Source organism: Acanthopagrus latus, chromosome 8, assembly GCF_904848185.1.
Source record: "Acanthopagrus latus isolate v.2019 chromosome 8, fAcaLat1.1, whole genome shotgun sequence".
NCBI classification, from domain to species: Eukaryota; Metazoa; Chordata; class Actinopteri; order Spariformes; family Sparidae; genus Acanthopagrus; species Acanthopagrus latus.
In genome coordinates this window covers 18,769,496-18,796,335 of record NC_051046.1, presented here as the reverse complement: position 1 = coordinate 18,796,335, position 26,840 = coordinate 18,769,496, and the positions used below count along the sequence as shown (strand labels likewise).

General features: G+C 42.3%; 1 protein-coding gene across 8 annotated transcripts in view; it reads right to left on the bottom strand.

Moving 5' to 3' along the window:
* Positions 1 to 26,840, bottom strand: part of LOC119024565 (transcription factor SOX-6-like) — a 113,081-nt gene that overhangs the window by 16,722 nt on the left and 69,519 nt on the right. For all 8 annotated transcript variants that reach the window (XM_037107477.1, XM_037107481.1, XM_037107476.1 and 5 more), the window contains 7 exons: positions 26,048 to 26,220; positions 24,106 to 24,174; positions 15,657 to 15,777; positions 14,275 to 14,354; positions 6,303 to 6,452; positions 3,884 to 4,061; positions 1,303 to 1,505 (listed from right to left, as the gene is read on the bottom strand). In XM_037107477.1, the coding sequence (XP_036963372.1) occupies positions 1,303 to 1,505; positions 3,884 to 4,061; positions 6,303 to 6,452; positions 14,275 to 14,354; positions 15,657 to 15,777; positions 24,106 to 24,174; positions 26,048 to 26,220 (974 nt within the window). The remainder of the gene's footprint in view (positions 1 to 1,302; positions 1,506 to 3,883; positions 4,062 to 6,302; positions 6,453 to 14,274; positions 14,355 to 15,656; positions 15,778 to 24,105; positions 24,175 to 26,047; positions 26,221 to 26,840) is intronic.

The following is a 26,840-nucleotide window of genomic DNA, read 5'->3' as shown; positions in this document are numbered from 1 at the left end:
GAAAATATAAGACCAGAGCGAGGAGTAGATCGATCTGTACACATGTGCAACACTTTTTGGGAAGATGTTCACATCTTTTATTGAGGAAAAATTGGTAATACCCCATTGTTAAAATAAAAGTTTACTTAAATGTGAAAAGATGTAGAAAGAGAGTACTGCCCACTCGTTGCTCAAGTATATGGGACCGAGTGACATTCATTAAGAGGCCACAAAAGACCTTTTTAACTTATAATATCTGAATCCAAGAAGGCTGAATCAGAATTTGGCCAACTCTGTCCTGAAAGTGTTTGTTTGATGGGTTCTATTGGTTGTGTAACATTTTGTTGGGTGCTTTTACTTTGAAATTTATGAGGTGGCGGTTCGGGTTGTGTGTGGGTCGAGCTGTTGATTTGATTTGACTAACTGTGAATGCAGAACATGCAAAATACGTTTTATTTACAAAATGAAAATGAGATATTTAGAAAAAAAATCTCAGTACAGGGAGCAATAATTTCATTGTGATCCAAATTTGATTCAAACATTTTCAGACTAGACTGAATTTTTTGCAAGCCAATCAAGGAGAATGTTTTAGACCTGCTCAATTTGGAAAGTGTTGTGAGCTGACTTTTGTGAATTGGTGCTATACAATTAAGTCTGATTGATTGATTGATTGATTGATTGATTGATTGATTGATTGATTGATTGATTGATTGATTGATTGATTGATTGATTGATTGATTAGGCAGCTACAGCAAAAGGTGCCATGTAATTTGTATTTAATAACTGACTACATTTAGTAGTAGTAATCTAACCCAACCCTGTTCACTTATTGTCCTGTTTAGAGTGCCAATATGAAATTACTGAGGCATTTACAGGCAAACAGCCTTTTATTTGGTTCAGGTGGAGCTACTTTAAAGTTTCAAACTTTTTATCAAGCTACTTTTACCTTCTTTAATCCCTATTGTGCAGTCTATCTTAAAGCTGATTATATGTTGTGTGTGTAAAATCTTAGTCTGCAAAGCAAATAGTCAACTGAACATACAAAGTAGCATGAGATTAGAGATTGTACCTCAACAAATACTTGGTCCAGCCTGTTGATGTGTGTCACATGCACTGTAAACCATGTATATCCTTCGATTTGTGTAGTTCATGTGAATGTGTGCACGCAGACCCATCAGCGTTTCAGTCAGAATTCTTTCTCCACATGAAAGAAAATGCCTTTGAAAACTGCATTTAGACCATGTGATTCTTATAGACCTTATCAGCCAAGTGTGTCTGTGCATCTTCCTATGTAGCCACACGTGATCTGTCTGTCCCTCTAACCTTGTTGCCGTTGTTGAGGCTCATGCTGCTCAGAGCTGACAGCTTGGCCTCCAGACTGTGGTGTCCCGGCTGCTGCTGCTGCTGCTGGTGGTGGAGCTGCTCCCTCTGGATCTGCTCCCTCATGCTCCTCGCCTCCTGGATGGCCTTCATCACCGCGTCCTGGTCCCCAAACAGCGCTGTGGAGTTGAGGCTGGACAGGATGTCTGGGTGGGGAGAAGGATGATGGTGTGTCACTTTGACTGGCAGGACAGGGAAGAAAGGCAAAGAGTGTGTGGCTTGGATACAAGAGGCCAGGCTTTATTATCAACCACAAGTATTAAAGAATAAATAGGGACCAATTCAAGTTTAAGTCAGAATAAAACTAAGCCAATTCTGTGTGGTTAAGCGGTTTGATTAGATTTGACAATAGCTTGGCTTCATGAGCAACAACCCTGCAACTGTCATCAGATTCAAATGTCGCTGTGTTCTGATTTGTGTCGAAATATATATATGAGATCCATTTTTACCAACAAAACCACTCCAGACAAGGACAGAGGAAAAGACAAATAAAGAAATTGATCATTTCAAGTCACAAAATGTGTTTGGCAGGAAATTGTTGGCTGTATTAATTGAAGAACCCATCTGTCATACTAAAGCTGAGACTATAGGTTTCCTGGGTTTTTTGGTATTGTTTCATTTACTGTAACCAAGCAGTTCTTAAAGAACAGGGACTTACTGGAATGAAAAACTCCTTTGAACTTTTAAATTGTGCTTTTATGTGCCAAGACTGCTTTTTTTCAAGGAGTTCATCTACTTGGAACTGTATTATAAATTTTGATTTGCAAATGCTGCTTCCAAAATGGGTAAAACAACAATGAGTACTAGGTGTGTGCCTTTGCTTGTAATAACAGCAAGTGGAAATTGTCTAAAAGCCAAAATGTTAATTTCTAGGTGGTTGTGTCTTTCATGAAAGGACAATTTCACCCAAAAATGGAAATTAAATCAATCTCATCCCCATGTAGATGGTAAGTCAGGTGAGGTTTGTAGTCCGCAAAACATTTCTAGAGCTTCACGGCAAAACATCACTGCAGCATTCTCCTAAACAGCTGTAGTTGGTGGGGATTTGTTTAAAAATGGAAAATAACAACTGCAATAAATCAAAATTGCTCATCCAGCTTAATCCGCGTCTCTGGAAGCCCAGATGTCCCAAATGACTTAATTTGGTTGTTTTTATGTTATAAAAGAAGTCCCCGACTATTTCAGTTGTTCAGAGAATGCTGCACCAGAGTTTTGCTGTGAAGCTCCAGAAATGTTTTGGCGACTACAAAAATTCACCTGTTTTGGCATCAGGGTGAGGAGATAATGACCAAATTTTCATAAATGGCTGAATTTATCCATTTCAAATGTAATGAGATACTTTGACAAGAACTTAAACAAATATACTTTTTGAGTTTTTGCTCTGGTTTTTTTCCAGGTTGCCTGAGAATCTGAAGAGCCCAGTTTGTTACACATGTGTGATTTCATGCTCCTCTAAGTCCACAGTAGGTGTGAAAACCAGAATCGCTGCATACGGATTCCTACAAAATGCTACATAAACTTCTCAGTAAAGAAATTATTATTTCCAGTCTTGTCAGGGGCAACTGCTGCTTAAGTTGTTTTTCCAGTCCACTTGTGTCTACACATATCCGAACCTCCTCCCCCTTGTTTATGCGCCTGCTTCACACTTTTGAAGCCGATGCACATTTGAAGAATGAAAAAAATAAATAAATAAAAGGATGCAAAGTTTCCGTCGCCCTCCTCGTTTAATTAGCAGACAAGTAGGAAGCCCTGTATGCTTGGGTGGCCGTTAAAATGGGCAAAAAATAACTTTGCAGGGAACACAAGCGACGCGTCCTCAAAGCCACTCCAGAGGAGCTGGTGAAATTGTTTTCTGGGGGGATATAATGAGAGGGTTTAGATTGGCCTTAATAACAGATAGCAGAGGTAGGGGCATAAAAGGTCTAGCGCGGGCAGACAATGATGTGAGGAAGCTCTTAAAAACCAAATAACGTGTGCTGGGTTTCACTGCTTCCGCTGCCGGGGTTTTCATTGGGGCTAAATACAGGGCTTTGGACTCCTGTAAAACACAAACACACACCAATACACACACACACAGGTCTCCTCGTGGGGTTGAGGTGTCTGCAGTCTATCAGGCGCATGCGACGCAGCCTGGTTTGTCTGTGTGTGGCGCAGAGAAGGGTGTTTGGGTGGGTGATGTTTTTGTTTTTCCGGTTGAGGGGAAGGCACAGTTTCACACTGGAGTGAGGATGTGTTAGCTCTGGATGTATCTACTGTACAGATGTGGACAATACGCTGGTGTCTGAGAGTTTGTTTGTGTCTGAGAGCACATGTATGTGCAGAGTACGTCAGTGTTTCCCCTCAGAATTAAGTCCTGGCATGGTGAAGCAGCAGACCTTGTGATTCTTATTGAACATGTCAGTAAAGCCAACATTAATGTACTTCTTTTAGGCAGAGTTGGAGTGCTAATGCAGTGGCCCACCCTGTCTACCAAGTGGTAAAGGAAACACTGGTGCTGTAGTGTACGAATGTGTTTGTTACCTACCCAGAGAGGTGTTCCTGCCCATGTTGGAGATGGGGCTTGGGATTCGGCCCTTGCCCATGCCTGTAGGGCTGGACTTGTTTCCAGAGAACAGACTCTGTGTCGGGGACGTCGGTGAGCGAAGAGGCTCGGCTGTCTTGGGTCTGGCTGAGAGGTTCAGTGGCTGTGTGGATCCTTCTTCCTGTTAGTGGAACAGACATAACAGTGTTTGGTGGATCAGGATGTGTTTTAAATGACCCATATTTGCAACTGTAATAGAAGTTATCGTAACGAGCATGAGCGTGCGATTCTGCCTATAATTTGGTGTCATTACTCATTGCTAGCATGTTTTAATTGTGTTCCTCATTATGTCTGTTCCTCACAGCCCAGTTGCCAGGATATAATGTTAGCAAGTAATGTTTCTGAAAACTACAGATACGTCCAAAGTTGACACCGGCATTATTACCGCCAACAATTACTGCCAAACACCCAACCACAGTCCATCTCACAGCACTGGGTATTTCTAAGGACACCTGGGGATATTTACATCCTTGTTTATTGCAACAAACAAGTTTGTTTTTTTAAGGAAACCTGTGGACATTTCCTGTGGATTTTGTGGCGACCAAAACCAGCTATTTGTCAAAGAAAGTTGGACCATCTCCATCAATGATCATAGCGACCAAAACAGCTACAATCAGCCACACCATAATGTTTCATTTAACCCTAATCAAGTGGCTTTTGTGACGAGAGAAATACAATACATACAAAAAGCTGAAATGTTCATCTGTGGTTTTGCAGAAATGTAGAAAGGCTTGCCAGTAGTTTTCACATCATTCCACTGACTGACATACGGTGGCAGTAATGCACCAATAAACATGGAACAGCAGCAACAAAATCAAGGAAGAAGAAGACCGCTGGCAAGCCAACTAACATAGATGTCGTTGTCACATTGTTAGTTTTAAATTCTGTCAAAAATTTCAAAAAAATGCATTAAGCATTTAAAATTAAACATTGTGCCGCACAATTTTGTTTGTTTTGTAATTCCATGACACAATAATCATATTAGGATGTCTTAAATTCATTTTTGCAACCTCTTCAGGTGTTTCAGGAACGCCCCACATCTCACCCTCCCAGCGGTCGCCACTAAAAACACAATGAACAGAAATGTCCTCTGTTTGCTTTGTCCATTCAGGGCTACTGTAAAAACGTGGCAGAGCAACGTGGTGGATCCACTTATACAAATAAATAAAAACTATATATATCAAGTTCTGTATCTGCCAAGATTCGCCTCAATCCTACGCGCTGGACCTTTAAAGAGAGTCAAACACCACCTCCACCTGTTGGCTTGAATGGTGGTTAGACTGGTTAGCAGCACATTCAGTCAGTAAAATTAATTTATGAAGGATTTCAAATGTGTCTTGTTTTCTAGGCAGGAAAAACTGTCAAAACATGCACTGAAACATGTCAGTCCTGCAGCATAATCCACTTCTGCTTTTTCCATCCATTGCCACAATATGTTTTAAGTAATCTGTACTGTAGTTCCCCAATAATGTTTTTGCTAAATACTAAAATAAAGAACATATACGTTTTGGATTGTATATTCTGTGACACAGGCACCATTAAAGCAAATGTTTTTTTGTTGTGAAAACGGGTCACCATTGGAAGTGTAATTGACTGAATTCGGCTGCGGGTGGCATGCCAAAGTGGGGGGGTGGGGGCGAGCGTATGCGGAGGTTAGTAGAGGGTGGGGATTTTGGAAGGCGCAGCACTACTGTTTGAGTGCGGTGAGCTCTGACGCCGGTCTATTGTGACGCCGGTTTGCAGCTGTGCCCCACACACACACATGGCTTCCATTACTGCCTCGTCGTCGAGTAAAGATGAGGCGTACGCTCACTCCAGTGAAGGGGTCTGGGCTCCTGCCAAACAGCAGCCAGCGCCAGTGTCAGTTTGTGAGCGTGTGTGTGTGTGTGTGTGTGTGTGTGTGTGTGTGTGTGTGTGTGTATCAGTGTGTGAGTTTTAAATAAGCTGTTTCTAATTGACGGTGAAGAGTACAGGCCCATGTGCAGAACGTTGTTTCAACAACTTCCAAATTTCCAGCCTCTCACTTTTACTTGAACTGCTTATCACAGTTATTATTCCTGTGTGTTTTCCTACATTATAGACTCTGACCTCACTCTTTTCTTTGTTTTATAGTGTTTTTCTGTTACTTTATGCACCGTAGAGACGCTGTTTTTCTCCCGTATATATCCCTTATACTGTAATGTAATTTGTAGTTGGTTGAATATAGTCACATTTTCATGTCTCTGCCAACTGCTATCTCTTTAATCGCAATATTTTCAATCACAATTTCTTACAACTGGCTCTGAAAATCCCGCTGAATCATTTAGACAACTGTGCCAAATCACATAAAACGATTTTGCAGCATCTGCAACAAAGGACTCACCTTAACCTGAGCGACAGGACTGGATGCTCGCTTCTCGCTCTTCAGGGCAGAGGGGGAAAGGGGACTGGAGGAGTTGGGAGCCTGCGGGAGGGGAGTCATCTTGGCTCCTGGCGAGATCTGCATGCTTGCCAGCTGGGCGGCATAGAGCTGCTGCAAAAAGGGAAGAAACCAGCAAAACCGACAGGCTATTAACATCGCTGGCCAGAAACTAGTCAGTGGCTTTCCTCTTTCATTCTCTCTCTCTTTCCTTGATCCTGTTGTTTTTTTTTTTTTTGCATCCACTCCCTGGTGCTGCTCGCATCTTCTGAGGTTTGATGAGTGTGTGTGTCTGCCAAACACACTCAGAAGTCATGGAAACAAATGTGCGTGTATGTACACACACCTTGATCCAAAGTTGACAGGAGTGTCCCACACACATGGAAAATTTGTTTGGGGGGGCCGAGTCTTTATAAAGGAGTCTCTCCAGCAAAACATTTTTATCTTAAATTATCTACAATCCATCTCTGACACTTATTCTTTCAACAGATGCTGGGAGCAGCTTGTGTATCGATTTGCATCAAGAAATAAATCCAGACAATAACTAAAGAAACATTTGAATGCTTTGCTTGAATCCTCCTTAAGTTGTATCTGCACAAATTTGAGACTGAGCATGGAAATTAGATTTTTAGACAATGCCTGGCTCAGTATTGTGAACAATAAAGGGCTGGTTTCCTTTATATCTCAAAAAACAATGTGAACCACAATGGAAAAGAGCTGCATGGCTGTTTTTGTAATCCTGAATACTTAACCTTTTTTTAAGTCTTGGCTTATGATAGTCAAATAAAATACAATAAAATAAGGGCTGCAAACAGCATGGGTCCTAGAATACACTTGAGACTAATCATGAACAGTGCAGACAATTGGGTTTCTTCTCGAAATTTAATCCCAAAGACAATAGTGGCGAATCATGTTTAAGTAGGTGTAGTCATACTGAAATTACATTTTGGGCAGGAGTCAATTGAAAAACACTTTAAAATATTGTAAAAATAATAGAAAGCTTGAAAGCCATCTGCCTCCAGGGTTGGACGAAAACATTAAATGTACAAAAAAAATACTTTAAAAAAAACCTGTACCGATTTTCCATCCAACAAAAATCAAAGAGTCAAATACTCGGCCCAGTCCAGGGTCTTCTAAATCAAAGCTAGCTGGCCAGACAAACCACTGCCTGTAACCACTGTCAACCCCTGTCTAAATGCATTGGAGTGTGAGTACTGGAGTATCAAAGAGCCTGTCCTCAGGAAAACCACCCAGACATGGCTGGCCTTCACTTAAGACTCCCTCCACTCGTTCTCTCTTTTCTGCTTTCCTGGTTTCCTCTCATTTTTCGTTGCTCTCACCTCATCTATACTCTCTCCCTCCTTCTACGTTTCTTACTTTTGTCCTCCTCTCTTTTGATCTCTCCCTTTTTCCTCTAGTCCACTGTTTTGTTCCAGAATCGCTCTTCACATCCTCTCCATCCACCTCCATCTCTGCTTCTTTCTGTCTCTGTTTTCGCTCTCTGCCCCCTCAGCCTAAACGGCCCCCAGTGTTGTGAGATCTGATTTCCCTGCAGTCAAAACTGCAAAGCCTCCTGGGACCTGAGATCCAAAGGCAAAGAGTGCGCGATAGAGAAAGGGGGATAGAGAGTGTTGCGCTGCAGACACACGAGACCACCGTCGCTTCACCGCTGAAGCGCCAGGCTCAGTGGTTGGGGCCAGAGAAATTGGCTGGCCTTCTTTCCACTTCTCTCGGAGCGATATTAAACACAAACAGAAGGGGCCTCGCCGTTGAAACAAAGCCCTGATGTCACGCCGCTTATTTTCCTTGGAAGGCACCAGGAGTGCTCGGGCCAACCCCTGGCGATATGAGATCCCCGTAAGAATGTGCATTGAATGGCTGGTGGTGAGGCCTCTCGCGTCAATCACGCCGACCGCAGAGTTACTTCTGGTGATGCCTGATATTCTTACAGCTCTAAGGGGAGCAGACACACGAGTCTTTGAGGTAAAACACACAGTTAGGATCTCACACCTACGCCCGCTTGTGTGCACACACACCCACGGCTATTGTGCTGTTAGCAGCGATTCCATCAGCAATTCCTAGTAAGAAGTGGGAACTGTTGAACAAACAAAAGACTGAGAATCAGAGCTTTTACTTTATTTTTCCTCTGTTTCTCGGAGACACTCCGAGATTGATTGGCGACTGGGGAGGCCAATGTGCAGCGTAAACAACCCCAACTACAGCTCTCGCCATTCAGTCAAACCCCAAGGGAAGACAATGCTGCAATTTCCTAAATTACAAATTGACAAAGAGAGCCTAGAGCCACGCCACAGCTGTCCAGACTGACCGGCCTTCAGACGTTAGTGCTAATTTGACTCAAATCCAAATGATTAGTCCGTCATTTTCGACCGTCCCGATCATCAGCAGGTTTTTCAATAGCCTTGGCCTACTTCGGCCTAATCCTTAAGCACAGAGAAGGTGATGTTGTTGTGGTCTGGGTGTGGGCAGCACTGTCAGACTGCTGTAATGTAGCCTGCCAGCAGCCACCTCCGGGCTCAGACCGGCCTGTCCTATTAAGACTGAGTGAAGAATCCCTTTAGCCGGCCTCTCTTAGTGTTGAGCTGCGATCGATCTCAGGAGTACACAAAACAAATGGGGTTTTGTCTTTTTCAGCAGGTTTGCAGAGAGAGGAGGAGGAGGAGGAAGGGGTGAAATGGATCGACTGCCACTGAGCTAGCCCACACAGAGGGTGAATATTTCACTGGGAGGGTGAGTCGTGTCCAAGACAGTGAAGGAGATACACAGAGAGGCAGGCTGCATAAAGACAACCATTATCTCACTTCCAGTTCTCTTTTATGGAACAGATGCTTCGTTTTTAAGTCGAGACTAATCACATCTGATTGCCTTCCAATCATTGTCCTGATTTTATGACAAAGAAAGCCATTCTGGCTGAATCTATGTATGTTGGAAATGAGAAAGAATCCATGACTCTGGGGCACAGAAGTTTGTTGCTCACTATCGTCTCCATGCCACAGACACAGAAACAGAAATAGGCAGAACATGGAGACAGACAGCGAGAAATGTCTTATGATTTCTACAAGAATGTCTGCTTAGAAACTGTATTTCACTCGCATTAGCCACGACAAAGGAGGCCTTTCTTCAGCAGGAATCCACTGTTTGTGAAGGGGTCTACTGCGAGGCTCTGGAGACAATTGACCCGATGAAGTTCCCACACTGATAAAAACATTTGTGCTATCGAAATTGTGTTGAGTCAGGCACGACATGTCAGCTTTTACCAAATATTTCTGTTGTCCTGCCTTTAATTCGATATGTTTCTTCAGCTGATTAGAGCATAAAACAAAGGAGATTAACAATTATTGCTTTGCATTTGCATTTTGCTTATACTTGTGAATATCTTCTCTAATGTTTTGGAGAATCAGCAAACATCTTGTTGCTTGCAGGTTTATTCTGAATGCACTGTTGACCATTCGTGCCAGCCAGCTGTCCAAAGGCATGCTAAGAGGCAGTCTATGAAACATCTGGAAGCGTCTGGCCAGAACATCTGTCCATCCTGCACTGAGTACTGATCTGGCATTAAACGGGTTGGATGCCAGCTGGTGTGTACTTGACCACATGTAGCAGAGGAGATTGCTAATGCAGAACTAACATGGTGTAATTGTGTATTTACAATGCCTTTTTATAGGATAATGCACAGTTTCACACACTGGAGCCGAGGCTATTGTGAAGTGGAGTGTAACTGAGACTAATGAATAAAAAACACTCAAAAACAGACAAAAACTCAGTGTGTGCGCTGGACTGCCAAGTTAAGAAATTATCAACGCCTTCACAGCAGTGGCTTATTTACATCCCAACTGACTGACTCACACAAAGGAAAAACATATTCAATTGATCACAAATGATGATTAATGGCTTATTAGTACATGAAACTTCAAAAATCAAATCTTATGTTTGCCACAACCCATAATACATTCCATTCTGCATACGCAATTGCCTGTCCGATGCATTTTTATATTATTTTTAGTGAGTTCAACAGTTTATCTGGCCTCACTTCACACCAAACATGACAAACAACAAACAGCAGAGTCAAAGGGTCAAAGCCAGAAGCAAAGGCCAGAGACAGTTTCATGCGTGCTAAATAAGTGATGAGCCATTCACAAAATCGTGAGAAATCGGATTTTCAGTGCTGTTGTTGTCCCTCACCTCCCAAAGGCAGAGCCCATAAGGAAAGCAGAGCCAGAGCTGAGAAAGAGAGAGAGAGCCACTGTGGCACTACAGCGTAACCGCGATGGCTACATGCAGGCCAAAGGGCTTATAAGATAGTGCAGGATGTAAAGACGTCAAATGTCTCTGTTCCACTCGTCAGTTTAGATGTTAATCTCTGACATCAGAATCAGGTTAGTTCAGGGTTTCCTGCAGAAGTGTGCAGCAGAGCAGCCTGACCTTAAATAAAGACCTGTGCTACCATCAGGAGAAGTGATTACATCTAAACACGAGGAGGTGCTACATGACACAGAAAAGGTCATCTCTGCCATAAGCTGCATTGTGCAATTTACTTTTTACTTATTAAGCCATTACAAAGTGATAATATTACTTTGCTTATTTCTTAGTATCAACAGTAAAAAACAGTAGATGTTACGATACTATATTACTTTGCGAGCTTCTCTACATCTTGTTTTACTTAACGTCTCTCCACACTGTGTTCTGCCCTGAAATCCAGTTCAGTTCATTAGCTGGAGTGCAGAGAGCGATACTTAGGAGTGCATGCTGCTTCCCTGGCAGTAGATGCCTTGTTGTCAGCACCGGCAGGTTTTTTTTGTTTTTTTTTTGTTTTTTCTCCTTCTTTTTCTCAACAAGTTTTGCTTCGCTGTGCTGCTGTATCAGAAGCCTCAGTAAATTAGATGTTGTATTTTTCACGGTTGAAAGCGTTTTGCTGCTTGCGCAAAGTTTGCTACGGACATTGCTGTTCTTTGCATATTTAACTGACTGAGACGCTAATTTCCCGCCGTTGAAAGTATACTCTCTCCCTCATCCTACGATGTTTGTTCAGCTTTTTGGCTAGCAGCTGACGTGAAGTACCCTTAACCTGCCCTACATACCTACAGCAACACAGTAACGTTGCATTACTCAACATAGTAGCTGTAATATAAAACTGATTTGGAAATTCTAATAACCTACACTGCTCATATAATGCATTGTTGCGCCAAACTGGGAAAGAATTTGGCTACCATTTAGACAACTACACAGTAATTACATTGATAAAGAGTCAAGACGTGTCCACGATCTGTCAGACTGACCTAGCTGTGGGTCACATGATATGTTGACTGTGTAGTAATCGTTCAAACCAATACTTTGTAATGTTGGAAAATAGAAAATGTTTTCAGTCTGAAAAATGAAAGGATCTATTACACATTTTTCTGAGGGAAACCCTGTAATTGTCGAGCTCATTGCCACACAAACAAGCAGCTCATGCACAGCAAAGACACTCCAGAATGATGCGACCTTACATTATATATGTTACATGTCTACAGCGGTCCAAGTGAAGGGTTGATTCACTTCAAGAGGCCGAACAATGTCAACGTCACAAAGTACAGCATATCCTGCAAGGCCGTTGGACTGGATAGAAGCACACTGTGCAGGTGTTTCATTGTGTCCATCTCATCTAGTTTCTGTACGATTTCTTTTTTTGAAATGATAAAAGTGCTTTGTATCACTGCACAAAGAGCGCTGCTGGCAAATTTTCGAAATCAAGATACATAACCAAACAAGTACAACTCATAAATCTCGTCATGATTGCTTTTGGCGGAGGCATTGTTGTCAAAACAATGTCCAAACATGTGCTGGGAGCCAGCGCCTCCGTCTCACAAAAATTCCTCAGATAATCATCCTTTTTTTTTCCCCTCATAAACACTTCCCCCACGCTCTCTGTCTTCTGTCTTCAACTCGATTTCAGCCAACGCCGTGATGAGAAGCTTCCTCTCTCATTCAGGTTCCTCTCTGCCTCTCATTCTCCCCGTCTCAGGCAGTGTTTAAATGTGAATGAGTTTGCATCTCCGACATCATTCATCCTCTTACCTCTCACTCTTGTAAGAGGTAAGAGACTCTTTTGATCATTTCAAAGCCAGGAGTGGAGATAGGCTGCGCCGTGGCTCCCATCCCCTCAGCGCAGCACGGCGCTTTGCAAAGTCAATAGCGGCTAATGAGGGCCTCGATAAGTGAAAAACCACAATTCAAATTGAATAAACTGAGATAAGGATTCTTGTAACATCCAAAAGCCATGCTATGGTAATGGCTGACATGATGAAGCAACATTGTTTGCCAGTGAAAAAGCATTTGAGGGCTTTTGTTCTGTCCTCTGATAGTAGGTACAGCAGGAGGGGCGACGGGGCCGTGTTGAGAAATTCCAAACAGCCTTTAGGGAGTAACGACTCCATTTTTCTTTTCTTTCTTTTTTTTGTTTTTGTTTCACTTTGTTTTTTCTTTGCAAATATGCTCTATGATAACCATTATGGATAAGTGCTATTTTCAAACCACAGGTGTCAAGCGGCAATAAAATATTTGATGAATTGCCGGGGCCAGGTGTTGCGCTGGTGGGGCGGAATTCCTGTGTGATTCATCATAACAGCTTTTGTCTCACACAGCTGACAGGCAGCAGATAAGCGCGCTAGCATGTTAGCGTCAGGCTATAAAGCTTCATCTCTCACCGCAGGGTCATGCTGCTTTATTGAAAAAAGTTAACTTTATTCAAATTCATAAAGAAATGCATGCATCCGTTTGTGTTCCCTGCCCATTCAAACATCATCATATTGCTCTTGTCGATGTTCTTTGGAAGAATGTATCCTGCGACGCGGTGCAGCTATCAGAAAATAATACTTGTCGCAGGTAGCAGCAACTTTGTTTTTCAATTTAATGGTTATTTTACTGGCCAAGAATCTGCACTTTCCAGGGATCGCCTGTTTTCTGTTGTTGAAGTTAGACCTTCTGTCATGATGATTACCACTTTTCATGCAGCTTCCTTTTTTGCAAGTCTTGCCAGTGCGTTTTTTTCAAGAAATTCTTCCAGACACTCAGCAAGTTTTATATTAGCCTTGGCCTCTTGATCTCCTCTGAGAAGTAAAAAAAAGGTTTCGTGCATTTGATTGGAGGCAAGTGTTTTTCTTCCATCTTATGAAAATGTCGCAGGCATTTGATTGGAGGCAAGTGGTTTTCGTCTATCTTATGAAGATGTTACAGGTTTTTATGCCCCCTTGAACTGTGGGCAAGGTCAGAACAAGAAGGAGTTTGATTTAGTTTGCCAAGGTTTCTTATCTTGACTGTCTTTTCTATTTATCAACTGACTTCTGCACAATCGTCTTGGGTTCTGGCCTGCTGGTTACACCCTCAGGATTAGATCCATATGTACTTTGTCACTCTACAAACCCTCACCCTCATGGCTCGGTCTGTGAAACACTCACTTGAGTTATCATTGTAGACATACTGAAGAGGCACTTATTTAGTTTGCTTTGTCGGCCTTTGCCCTGACATGGTTTCCAACTCGGCACCTCTCTTTTACTCCACTTTGAAAGGAGAAGTTGAACACAAGGTTTTCTTTAGTTTAAGTTAAAGTAATTTTTGGTTAAGGAAGGACTTTGGGGTTTTAGTCATGGCTAAAATTGAAAAGTTCTCTCCAAAGAAATTTATAAAAATGACATACATCCTGAGTGCAACCTTTTTGGGAGTTGAGGAATGAATCCAGGTGAAAGTGAAGTATAGATCACACAAACATATACACCCACCAACCTCCACACCCTTACTTTTCCACACTTCACTGTGATACGTTTGTTGTGAGAGGACATTACCCATCCTTTTTTGTGCACTTTCTTTTTAAGGTTGATTCCCTCCAATGACAAACATGTGTCTTCTATACATGCAGATGTATAACTACAGGTATACATCTTACCTGTAGTTGTAATGGGCTAAGTCCAGATGCTGCTGCAGCTGCCATTGTCGATGGAATGAACTGCATGGGGTAGTTCTCACCTGTTGAAACACCAAAACAACACATATTGTATAGAGAGGTGGGGGGAGGTACAAGAACTAACCTGCTCTTTACCTTCAGACAGCCCTCTGTCTGTCTGTCTGTCTGTGTCTCTCTCTGTCTCGCCTTTTGTCTCCTTCCTTGTTCCTCGCTTGCTCTCATGTTTTTATTCATGGCAAATGAAACATGAAGGGTCACGAGTGTTTTATTCGAAGGTTAATAATAACGCTCATTGTCGGTACACATGGGTGCTTGAGACCAGGGCGAGCAGAGTTCAAGTCCAGTGCTCCCTCATTGGGATGCACTCATAAATTCATATACGAGCACCGTGTATAACCCCCACTGTTTGTCCCTAAAAGGCTTTCCATGTCAGAGCCTTTGTTGAGAACAGACCAAAGTCAAAGGAGAGTATAGAATAATGGCTTTTTAATCCCTTTCCTCATTTCTGACTCTCTTTGCAGCCCCGTGGGAGTGTGTGCTCACGCAGTAGGAATAAACATGGATTTTTTTGTATGAAGTATGAAGGGTCAGTGGTGTGTGGCGTCGGGCGAGCACCTGGAGGAATGCATGGAAGAGAGGAATGTGTGAAGGACAAGGAGAGAGCAAGAAAGCAGGTGGTGGCGCAAATCAGACGGTGTACTTGAAGTGAGTGTTTCTGCTTGTATAGAAAATGTTTGGTGTGTCTGTTTATGCAAAATCCTTGTTGCTTAAATGTGCAACATGCATGCAATTTTTCAAGTGTGTTTTTGGGAATGCATGCGATTCATCTGTCTGCTTTTTCCGTCTGTGTACATTGCTGGGCGTGTGTGCATGTTTGTGCGTGCGTGTGTGTGAGAAAGTGTGAAATTCCATGTTGCAGATGTGTTGTGCAACTGACATGCTTTCAGCATGCCATAAAAGAGACATTCCAGTCCTTGCTGTGTCCAATGTATTGTTCCTGACGCGAACAAGCAGTGCTTGTAAATCTCTATGCTCATTTCCAGAACATTCCTCACCTGACACACTTCATTAACATAGACTGGGATCCCAGTGTTTGAGTGCATGTGTGGCAGACACAGAGAGAGAGAGAGAGTTTCTTTTATAGTTAATGAGATCTGTCAGAGTCGTAGCGCTTTTGTTTGAGGGGGGTGAATGTTAACCCAAAAAACCTATATTTCCTTAACACTCGCCAGTTTGTTATATATTGGGCAATTGTTCAATGCGTGTGTGTGTGAGTGAATGTGCGCGCGTGTGTGTGTGTGTGTGTGTGTGTGTGTGTGTGTGTGTGTGTGTGTGTGTGTGTGTGTGTGTGTGTGTGTGTATACCTGGCTTGTAGGACATGCCTGGTGGGAAGAGGAAGCCTTGCTGTGCAGCAGCGGCGGCAGCCAGAGACCGCTGGTCGTGAGGAAACACTGGGATCATCAGAGGAGGCATGTGACCCTGAACCTGTGAGAGAGGAGGGAGGGAGAGAAGAAGAAGATGTTTATTAAAGGCCTTACATGAAACATGTCGTTAGGTTAAAAAAAAATCGCATAATGCTTTTTAAAAAAACTACATAACATGATAATATTGAAGTTGTGAAATTCTCCAAAAACACCTGTTTGATTGATCACAGGTGATGGATTCAAGGATGGAGCGAGGTTCACCACTTTGTGAAACACATGATCATATTAAGGATATTACTGCATGGGCTCAGGAACACGTCATAAAAGCCTTGTCAGTAAACGCAGCTGTTTGCAAATGAATGCAAGTGGGTGTGGGTGTCCCAACGTTTTGGGAATTGAGGCCATGTTCGAATGTTGCACACATATACACACTGAATGCAGAAACAAAATGGTTAATTAAAAATGACTGAAATATAATAAAAATGTAAAATAGTTGATCGACATAAAGAGGCAAGAATGAGGTAAAAGAGAGCACAGCTCATATACAGCATAAAAAAAGAACAAATATATGTAGAATTAAAGAACCAAATGATCCGACGGGTTGAAGAGACAGACTTCAGAGACAGAGACAAATAAAAATGTACATTCTTGAGAGACAAGTGTAGAAATGTGAAACAAAATGCCTTTAAAACAGCAGAGAGAAGTAAGAGCCGCCTTTCATGTCGGCTTGAAAGACTCTTAAAGACTGAGTTAAGGGACTGAGGGCTCGAACTGACGAGAGCAAATCAAAGATGCGCCTGCAGGAATCTATTAAGGCTGGTTGTGCTAAACCACTGGACTGTCTCACTCCCTTCCCTTCCCTTCCATCTCTGCCTTTAATCACAATTTTTCTCTCTGTTCTTCATCTTATTCTGACCTGTTTAATTTGTTTGTCTCATTACCAACTGCGTCTCCTTTTCTTTACTTTCTCTCTGTCCTTGCTTCTTTTTGTTTCTTCTCACTCCTGTCCGAAAGCTAAGGCATGTATCTCACATTTTTTTCAAACATGCTAAAGGCATAAAAGGTGGAGTACCCAACTCCAACACTCCACACTGGGACTGTAGGTCGTCGGGTCAGCAGCCATCCCTAAACATCATTTCTTGATGAGTTGGGAATTAAACTTTTTAACAAACAGGAATATTTCAAAGGTGAACTTTAGTTATTACACCTTTAAACCACTTGCTTTTTAAACTGATATTTTAATGACTTGTTATTGATCTTAGCATATGTTAGTTACACACATTAAAACTATAAGCAGAAGGAATGACAAGAAATTAACTTCTAAAATTTGTTACAGACAGAGACATGTAATACGTTCTGCCATTTCTATTAACACTGTATACCTGTATACCTCAGTTTTCCATCTCTTGTCTGTCATTCTGCGGCATTTGTTGTTTTTATTTCACTCACTCGTCTGTTTCTTAATTTCAAATTATTTTTGTTTCTATTCCTGACAGTCCCCCTTTTTCATCTCTTGCTCTTTTTTTCTCTTTTCCATTTCGTCCCTTTGTGCTTCCCACATTTTTCTTTTAGGTTCAGTTTGCTCCATCTACTTACATCCTCCACTGATCAACTCTGAGTCTTTGTCTCTCTAAATATGTTACAGTTCAAGTCATGTTTTCCTCCATCATCTTCCATCGCTCCCCCGTTTTTTTTTTTCATTTCTTTTTTTTACTCCGTCCTCAAAAATAAGCGCTTGTTGACACCTCTCCTTTTCCCCCCATTTCCCTCTTTACCTCCATTCAATGCCATCCACCTCTATTCATCTTCTTTACTACCAATTCATTAGCCACACTGATCCCTCCCACTGTCCTCCTGGGACGTTTCATCATTAGAGCCCAAATTTACACAATCAGCATGTTGTGCGGTTACAGTGTGGTTTTTTTTTTTTTTTTGCATTTGTGCTGCCGGGTTCACGTTGTTGAATTAGATGACCGTCCTCCTGGGACGTTTGAGTGTGCTGGGGGGTGTGAAAGGAGTTGCGGTAGAGAGGTTCAAAGAGCATGATTAAATAGAGTGAGAGGGATGAACAGGGCCATCCTTGACTTGTGAGTGTTTGCTGAAGAGCTGGAGAGATTAGTTGATCTGCATGAAGATCTACCGAAAATTAATCGACAACAAATGTGATGATTGATTAACTGCAAAAAGCATTTGCAGTTCTCGTTTCTCAAACGTGGAGATTTACTGCTTTCCACTGTTTACAATAATTAAAAATTGGATATCCTTGGGTAAGATATCAATTTTGGCTCTTGGAATTTTTCCAACCGTTTTGTTTTTGTTTGTTTTTTACATATTTCATTTCATGAAATTAACTGAAAACCTTGTATGCAACCCACTCACAAAACAGAACTTAAATATCAAACAATTTGTATCGATCTAAAAGAAAAGAGGTGTATAAAGTATGTGTAGTTGCCTTGTTTCTCTATATTTCTGTGTAGACCTCGAGAACAGGAAGTTTTGGTATTGGTAATTTTGTAGGTCAAGGGTAGTGTGTGTGTGTGTGTGTGTGTGTGTGTGTGTGTGTGTGTGTGTGTGTGTGTGTGTGTGTGTGTGTGTGTGTGTGTGTGTGTGAGAGAGAGAGAGAGAGAGAGAGAGAGAGAGAGAGAGAGAGAGAAAGCATGCTTCTCTGCCACAGCTAAACATCAGATGTCTGTATTACCCACAGTTATCATTGTTCGGTAAGCATGCAGATACATGTGTCCCTCACCTGACTGATGTTGTTTATAGAGTTACCTTGAGAGGCCCTCATCACACACACACACACACACACACACACACACACACACACACACACACACATTGGAAATTCAGGGCACATTTGAGGCATTCCCATACACACACACAGACACTAGCCGTCCGACGTCTTGTGACAAGGAGAGAAGGGAATGAAGAGAGAATAAAAACAAGTCTGTCTGTCCGAACGGCAAAGAAAAAAAAAGAAAAAGAAGAAGAGAGAAGTGGGGGGGGGTGGAAGTTATAGAGTGGGACAAAATGCTCCCATTCATTGTATTCCTCTGGGAACACTGGGACTGACTGGGGCTGCTTCACTAGTGCAAACACACAAAGATCTTCTTTTACCGATGGGAGAGGGGGGGCTGGATGAATGGACTGGGGAAGGTGGTGCTGCGGGGGCCCCGCTCTACTCAGCCCCTAAGAAAACACAAGGCCCCCTTCCTCTAACTGCCCACCAGACACATCAACATACACACCTAGGCACAAGGAACATGTGTACACACGCAGACACACACTCAGAATTAATGGTCCTCTTGTGTATGGGCAGTAGGGTGAGGGGGCAATGAGGACGTATGTGGTGCGTCTGTGTGTTGAAAGAAAGAAATGGAGTCGTCTGGTTGTGCAGTTGGCAGGTACAGACCGTGCAGTCCCTTAATGTTGTCCATCACTTCACTTGAGGTAGCGCAATTTCTTAAAGGTAAACATCTGGCTTTGTCACTTTCCTAATCCAAATGAAAATGACCTATGATGTTTGTCATTTAAGGGATTTGGCAGCATGAAATAAAAATGATTTTCTAGGACAAGATGCTGCAATGGAGACACGTCACAGCGATGAAGATTTGGCATCTTGGATGATGACTTTTCAGAGCCTGTCCTCAGCAGAAAAACAACCATAGAAGTCGAAATGAAAGTGGCTTATTACAACTCATATATACGTATATTACTAGGCAACGACCTCTAGAGGTTATGTTAATTATTAGAACTGCACAAGGGGGAGTTGGAGGAGTAGTAAAAGAGCAAAAAGTATTTTCAGGATGGAGGTCAGGAACAGACGGTCGGGTTGAAAAAGCACAGAACTTTTAATCAGGAGACTGCTCTTCGTGTTTGTAGTGAAACAAGAAGTCAGTGAGTCACTTACATAGGGTAATGAAAGTAATGTTGGTAATGTAGGTATGTTTGCAATGGAAGCTACATAAGTAACATAGTAATTTTAAGCCAAATCACAGCGTTTTCCTGAACCTAACCAAATTGTGACCGTATGATAAGGGTCCAGGACGTGTGTCGCTGTTACTGTATGTAGCAAAAATCTTAACGTTTTGAGAGACACTGACCTATTAAGTCGCTTAGGTATGTGAAGGTTTAACTGTTTCTAAGCAGTGTTGTATAAAGTACCCAAAAATCATACTTGATGTTGTGTTAAAACATCAATTCGGCAAAGTAAAAGTCACTGATACAAATAAAGATTAAAGTCTCAAAAGTACAAATAAAAGTCAATTGTACATATATTTACATGTATGTAAATATCGTATGCTGTGGGTTGACTGGTCATCAGCCCTGCCAATTATCAGATCCATCCGGTGTTCATTACTTTTCTGATTACCTGAACTAATGTTATCTGATTGTTAATAAAATGCGTTAATATAAAAGTGCACTTATTTGACTCTTATGCAGCATGCAATCAGAAAAGTGACTAGCAACTAATGTTATCAAATTATGTAGTGGGTAAAAACTTAAATATTGTTTTCCAATATGTAGTAGAGTGGAAGTATAAAGTAGCCGAAAATGGAAAAACTGAAGTACAAGTACCAGAAAACTTGAGTAAATGTACCTAGATACACTGATTCTATGGTACCCTACATATTAAAAACTAAAATCAAGATACTTGATATTCGCGTATCTAAGTAGTGACCATTTGCTGACATGTTAGCCTTAGCCACTCGAGAAGCTAACTTTGCACTAGTGTGGGGCTTTTTTGCCCCCTAGTGGTCAGACTTTGCTTGATGCAGCTTTAAGAACATAGGTGTAACATACTTAGAAATGATATCACCTCTCTGTTTTCAGTAACCATCTTGCTACGCCCACATGAGCACAATGACACCAGAGGATTTTTAATTGAAGCGCACAGGATTAGTGTATGCTTATAACATTTTTCTATAGGCCAACACACAGGTTAATACACTGGAGTGAGAGCCATTGTAGAGTCAAGAGTTCGCCATTCTCCATAGCTGGTGAGTCCAATCGACGTTATGGGCCTTCCATGGCTTTCCGAGTCATTGTGTCTGAAGCTGTATGTGCTGACATAGGAGCCGCCTGTCTGTCTAACAGCCATTTGCCTGCTCCATTAGCTCTTATGCATGTGAGTGTGGGTGTGAGATTATTGTGTTTGTGTCTTAACACAGGTTTAGCTGCCCAGACTTTTCAGAACCTCATCCAACGTCAGCGCTTTCATGACAAGAGGAAAGCTTTGGACTGACGAAGGTGAAAGAGGGGATTTAGAGGAGTGAGGGGAAACTCTGTAAAGAAGCTTATCTGCAAACGTTTGACATTTTCAACATATCATGATTCATAAACCAGTGTTAGAGTTTTTTTCCTGCAAGGAATGGCTGCAGTTGAAACTCAATTAGCTGTCATGCATGGGCAGTTCTGTGTCAAAAGCTCTTTACTGTAATTAATCACAACATAAACACCAAAAACAGTGGGCTTATGATGTTTTAACAGTGGGTGGTATACAGTAATTATGGAAGAGATTGCTGACTCCATCATCCACAGAAGAAAATAATTCAACGTGATGAAATTGAAAAGTAAAAACAAAAGGAAAACAACACTCTGGGGACAAGAGCTCGGAGAGGGAAGAGGAGGCGGGCAGGCGAAGGAGGAGACAGAGGAGTTATAAATGAAGAACAGAGGGGAGGAGGAGGAGGAGGAGAAGGAGGAGGAGTGCGGCTTTGCAGTCATTAATTAGCCTGTTAGCTAGGGCCCGGGCGGTGCGGTTAGGGCCTGTGCCTTTGTGGGCCCGAAGGAAATGGGCCACATATGAGAGCCATTATAGGAACTGACTTAACAAAGACACATGCCTGTCAGCCACCAGGCTGGGCTGGGCCGCTCTGCCTACGGCACACAAAGGGCCCACCACCACTATGTGTGTAGTGTGTGTGTGTGTGTGTGCATATATGTGTGTTTTTGTGCATGTGTGTGCCAGGAGAAAATATATAAACTGTCCACATGTGTGCCTACATGCACCAATATCAGCTGTATCTACTTTAAGTTGCTATCAGATGCCTGTTTATGTGTAAGTACCTATATGTGTGTGAGCTTGCATGCACATTGTTCATTTTGTGCATCAGTATCAGTTGTTCAGTGCGTTTCCTCATATGTTTGTGCGTGCATGTGTGCCTGTGTGTAACCATATCTATCAGAATGGGGCCTTCGGAAGCATTTCTTTAACCCGTGGACATCCCCCGCTGGCTCTCCACACCATTTAAAACCACATGACAGGAAACCTGGGTCACTTTGAACTGTACCCCTCCTCCTCCCAGAATGCTGCACACTTGCTAACAAACACACTGACACCACCAGACAGGAGAGAAAGACAGAACGATGAGAGGCTGAACTGGAAAAACAGACAGAAGACAGCTCCCCGCTGAGTTTTCAGCATCTCTGTTCATGAGTTAAAACACAGATAAGACCAAAGTTTTACGCTGATTTATGAAACTTCCAAAATTTATGATAATAAGTGATGAAATTAACGCTAGTTAATCACGGTTGCTGTGATGATGTAACAGATAGTACGTTTAAGCCCTGCTCACCAGGGAGTTGCAACTATTCCACGTTTCTAGAAAAAATGTCTCTCGGTTTCTTATTTTTTCCATCTGGACAACATTTAGTGCCTAAAATTAAGATATGAACAACAGCAGGCACTTCTAAAAAAGAGGCTTCACCACACTGAGGCCTATTCTTCTCAGCTGAAACAGTAGCATTTGGTCAGCTCCTCAGAGTATTGGCCTGAGAGGAGCTCAGGTCTGGATTTGATAAGTGGAAACAGACCGGTGCAGCGCTGCCTGTGTGTTTAAAGCCAACACACATCCGACACAGCGTAAACAGCCCGTACCCCAGTGACTAAGCCCTGGAGCTTAGCCATAATAATTCTAAACCTCTGTACAGTAGATACACCATATGCTCCTTCTGAGCTGGGTTTGTTCAGCAAGAAATGCAATTGTTTTAAAAATAACAAGAAGTTGCCCCTGCTGTGATGTGTATCATATTCAGCAACTGTTCAATCAAAAGAAATGGTTTGTTTTGCATTCCGATTAAAGTAATTCAAGCCATTTTAAAATCAAATGAATCGTAGAAAATAAGTGTGAAACAAGAGATACGGTGGAGTATGTTTCACTTGAATTTACAGCAGAAACTTGTGAAGCTCTACAAGATAACATGCTGCTCTCAAGAGCTATTTTCTGCATATCCCTTCATCCTCAAAACCAAACACGACACAGTATCCATGCTTCACAGCGTGCAAGAGGATCCAAGCTGGAGCTGGTTTTTATGGTCTTGCTCTCCCCTGGGGCTCCGAGGGCCTAATGAAGTCCGATCTGAGCTTTATTAAGATCCAAGGGTGGGGCCTCGTAATAAAAAAAAAAAAAAAAAAAAAAAAGACGAAGAGGGAGAAGAAACAAGCCCTCGTTAACTAGATCTCACCTCCGGAGCACAGGGAGATCCAAAGCTCAGCACCGATGGGGGGTAAACGGGCACGGGATGAGGCTGAACCGGTCAAGTGGACTCAGATCAGTCTCACTAGCAGCAATCTAACCACTTAAAAAAAGACGATGAAATACAAGCTGTCTTACTTCCCACATGGCTATCGGCCTGGTGTGCAAATTTAACAGCATTTGGTTCCCAGCTGGTGGCAATTCCTCAGTGAGGATGTATGTGCATACAGTGCATCAGGTGGCACGACGGAACAGATGTAGGAAGGAGAGGAAGAAAAGTAAATCAAAGGAAACAGAAACAGAATCAGAGCTAAATAAGATGTGTGGATGAAAAGTGTTCCAAGTGTTTTTTTTTTCCTCCGCAGATGTCTCTCTCTGTAATAGACAGTTTGTAGTTAGATTGTTTATGTTTTTCTTTTTCTTGTTATGCTTTTGTTGTTTTCTTCTATTCATTCTTATGGGCTTTATTTATTGTGACTGCAAAAGGAGTGAACAGGAACAGCAGGTGTAACGTGACCTGAGAAGAACAAGGAAAGTAAATGGTTTGACAGAAACAGACGGAGAGAGGGGCGCATGATGGGGTTAAGGAGAGGAAACACATGTTGATGAATAGAGAAAGAGAGAGTAGGAAGAGGCCTAGAGGATGCTGGGATATTGATCGCCGAGCGATCACTGCCACAGTTAATGATCCCGCCCTAACCAGGGCAACTACTGGGTCATAGTTGTGTGTGTGTGAGTGAGTGTACCCGCTACCTCAGTACCTCTCATGTTATTGTTGTTTCCCAATCAAACAAGACTCAATAATAACAGAGCCAGAGGAACAGGAGGAAAACGGACACATATGTGTGTGTGTGTGTGTGCGCCCACGTGTGTGTGACAAGGGAGGTAGGGAGGTGTGTCTGCCTACTAACCTGGATCTGTTGCTGGAGAATGTTTATCTTGTGCTGCTGCTGGAGGAGCTGCTGCTGTTGTCTGGCGATCTACACACACACACACACACACACACACACACACACACACACAAACACACACACATACACACACAAACACAAAGGGATAAAAAGAAAATGCTATTAAACAATAAAGTGTCTAATTCCTACTATTAGGGTGAGGGTTTTATAAACTGGGCAAAGTAGCAAAATTGTTGATGGATATGTACATAGATAACTTTATCAATGCCCGAGGTAAAATTCAGTCATTAAAACAGAAAAACACAAGTCAAAACATCCATTTATTAATTAATGTAGTCCCAAATGGAGATGTGAAAGCAGACAGAAAAGGTGCCAGTCAGACTGAGTCGCCAGTCAGTCTTCAGATTTTGTGCCCAGTGGGGCAAAAAAAGCAAGATTTGGGAACCAATCTAAACACTGATGGTGTTATCATTTTATGGCCATTTCATTGTGCAATCAAAATTAACTTCTTCCAATGAGGTCAAAAAGGTCAGCAAAGTAAAATCATAACGCAGTAAGGTAGGTGTCTGTTTGACCTCCTGATTATTATCTCAAAGGCTCTCAGCCAGGTTTGATGGATGGCACAACGAATTCACACAGTTAGCAGCGTGGAGAGTTCCTGAACAGATTTCTCAACTGACACTGAGCCTGTGAGATTGACATGTTTACAAGGCCGTCGAACAGCACCCTGCACGCCTCTGAAGCCCCGCTATACACCCGCCCATCAGCACTCATCAACAGAAGGCGCGATCATCATAGTTATTTCTTCCTCTGTTGTTTCGATGTACAATTATCTTATTAAAAAAAAAAAAAACACCTGAAGCCAAGTGTTAGAGCAATGAGTGGCAGCCAGTGACAGGCAGCTGGGACCGGCCAGTCGCGTGAGGTTAAAATCCTTAAAGGGGCAGCATGTCAGACCTGATCCCACCCACTCTGTGCCAGAGGAGCAAAGCTGTTGCCTCTCTTTTTTTCTTGAGGAGTCGTTTAGTATATTTATTCTGATATGTAATTACAGGCTGCTGAATGGGAGGCGGCGCCCCATTTGCACACATGTCATATTTCATTAAAGGCAGATTTCTCAGGGTTTGTCTGTAGGGCATTATCCTATCAAGTCTCAACAGCCAAATGACTGGCTGATATTGGAATCTGTCTTTCTTTTCACTCTCTCCATCTCCCCTGTTCCTTTGTGAAGCCGTGAAAGGTGGAATGTGTTGTGATGGGAGGTGTGGACTTGTCCAAACAGAGCCTGTCATACGCCGACCTACAGTAACGTGTCAGAAAACAGCGAGAAACAAAGAGCAGCTCACCTAAACACATCTCCACTCAGGCCGCCTTCCCTCTTTCTCTGTCACACTAATTTTTCTACCTCTGACACCTGAAGACATCAGCATCAGTAACTGTATCTACAGCTTTTGAAGCCACAGATACACACAAGCACAAAAGTTATTTTTCATTTCACAACTTAGGCCTTATTGTGGAGGTTGTGCCATTGTTATTTTTTTTAAGCAATGATGAAATTCTACAAACAAACTTCACCAAGAAAAAAAAAAACATATGACTACAACAGAGTCCAGCTTGAGAAAGGGACATGAGAGAACGGGTTAAACTCCCAGATCAGCCATGTTCCTATTGACTCTAGCCTGTTCCCAACACATCAAAAATACAGCTCGGTCAACGGCTCAGTGCTTCAAACTATAAGACCGTAGGTGTCCCTCAAGCACCGTAATAGAAAGCTCAAGAAAAGGCCACGATGACTGGAGGTCGATGGAAATTCAACTTGTGAGAAGCTGACAACTTGAAACCCTCTCCGCCTCTCTTTGACAGCCACTATAAAGCTTCTGTACAGAGACGTACTGCCCACACTTATTTTTTCTTCCTTCCCCCTTCTCAGCTACTTAAGTACCTGCTCCTGCTGCTGCCTGGCCAGCTCCATCTGTTGTCTCTGCTTCTCCAGCTGTGAGGCGGCCATCTTTTTCTGCTCGTCATGGGCGGAGAGGAGCTGCTCCCTCAGATTGATCAGCTGGCCAATCATGGTGGAAAGTTGGCGCTCTTTATCCTCCAGTGACTCTGGCGTACCTGGACAGGATTGAGAAGCGATTGCAAGAGAAGGAGGGATTAAAATGAGACAGTACAGTATTTAATAAGCTGTAGAAGAGGAGGGTTTATAGCCAGAATTAAATTCTTAATTTCCCATGTTTCTCATATGTTAGAGCATGGAGGTAACACTGCATTGATTGGGTTTGCTAATAGTCCTCTGAAAGTCATCTCTCACTTATTCTTTTCATATGATTGCAAAACCAAACAAGCACAAAACAACATTAGGATGTTTGGTGATGACTCATGATAACATTTGATTTGCTATGATGAAACAAGTTTGTTTTTTTTGTTTTTTTTCTGGCTTGAAGTATGTTGGAACTTTCAGATTTATACAAACTCCCCACACTAAAACAACTTCAACAAATGGCTCCACAAACTAAAAACAAACACACACACACACACACACACACACACACACACACACACACACACACACACACACACACACACACACACACACACACACACACACACACACACATTTGTTTGGCCAAATGAACAAGAAACGCTTCAGAAACTCCCATTCCTAAATTCCCATAAATCATCTGACTTGTAGTTACATCTTACTACTTATTATCTCCTGTCTAGTCTCTACATGC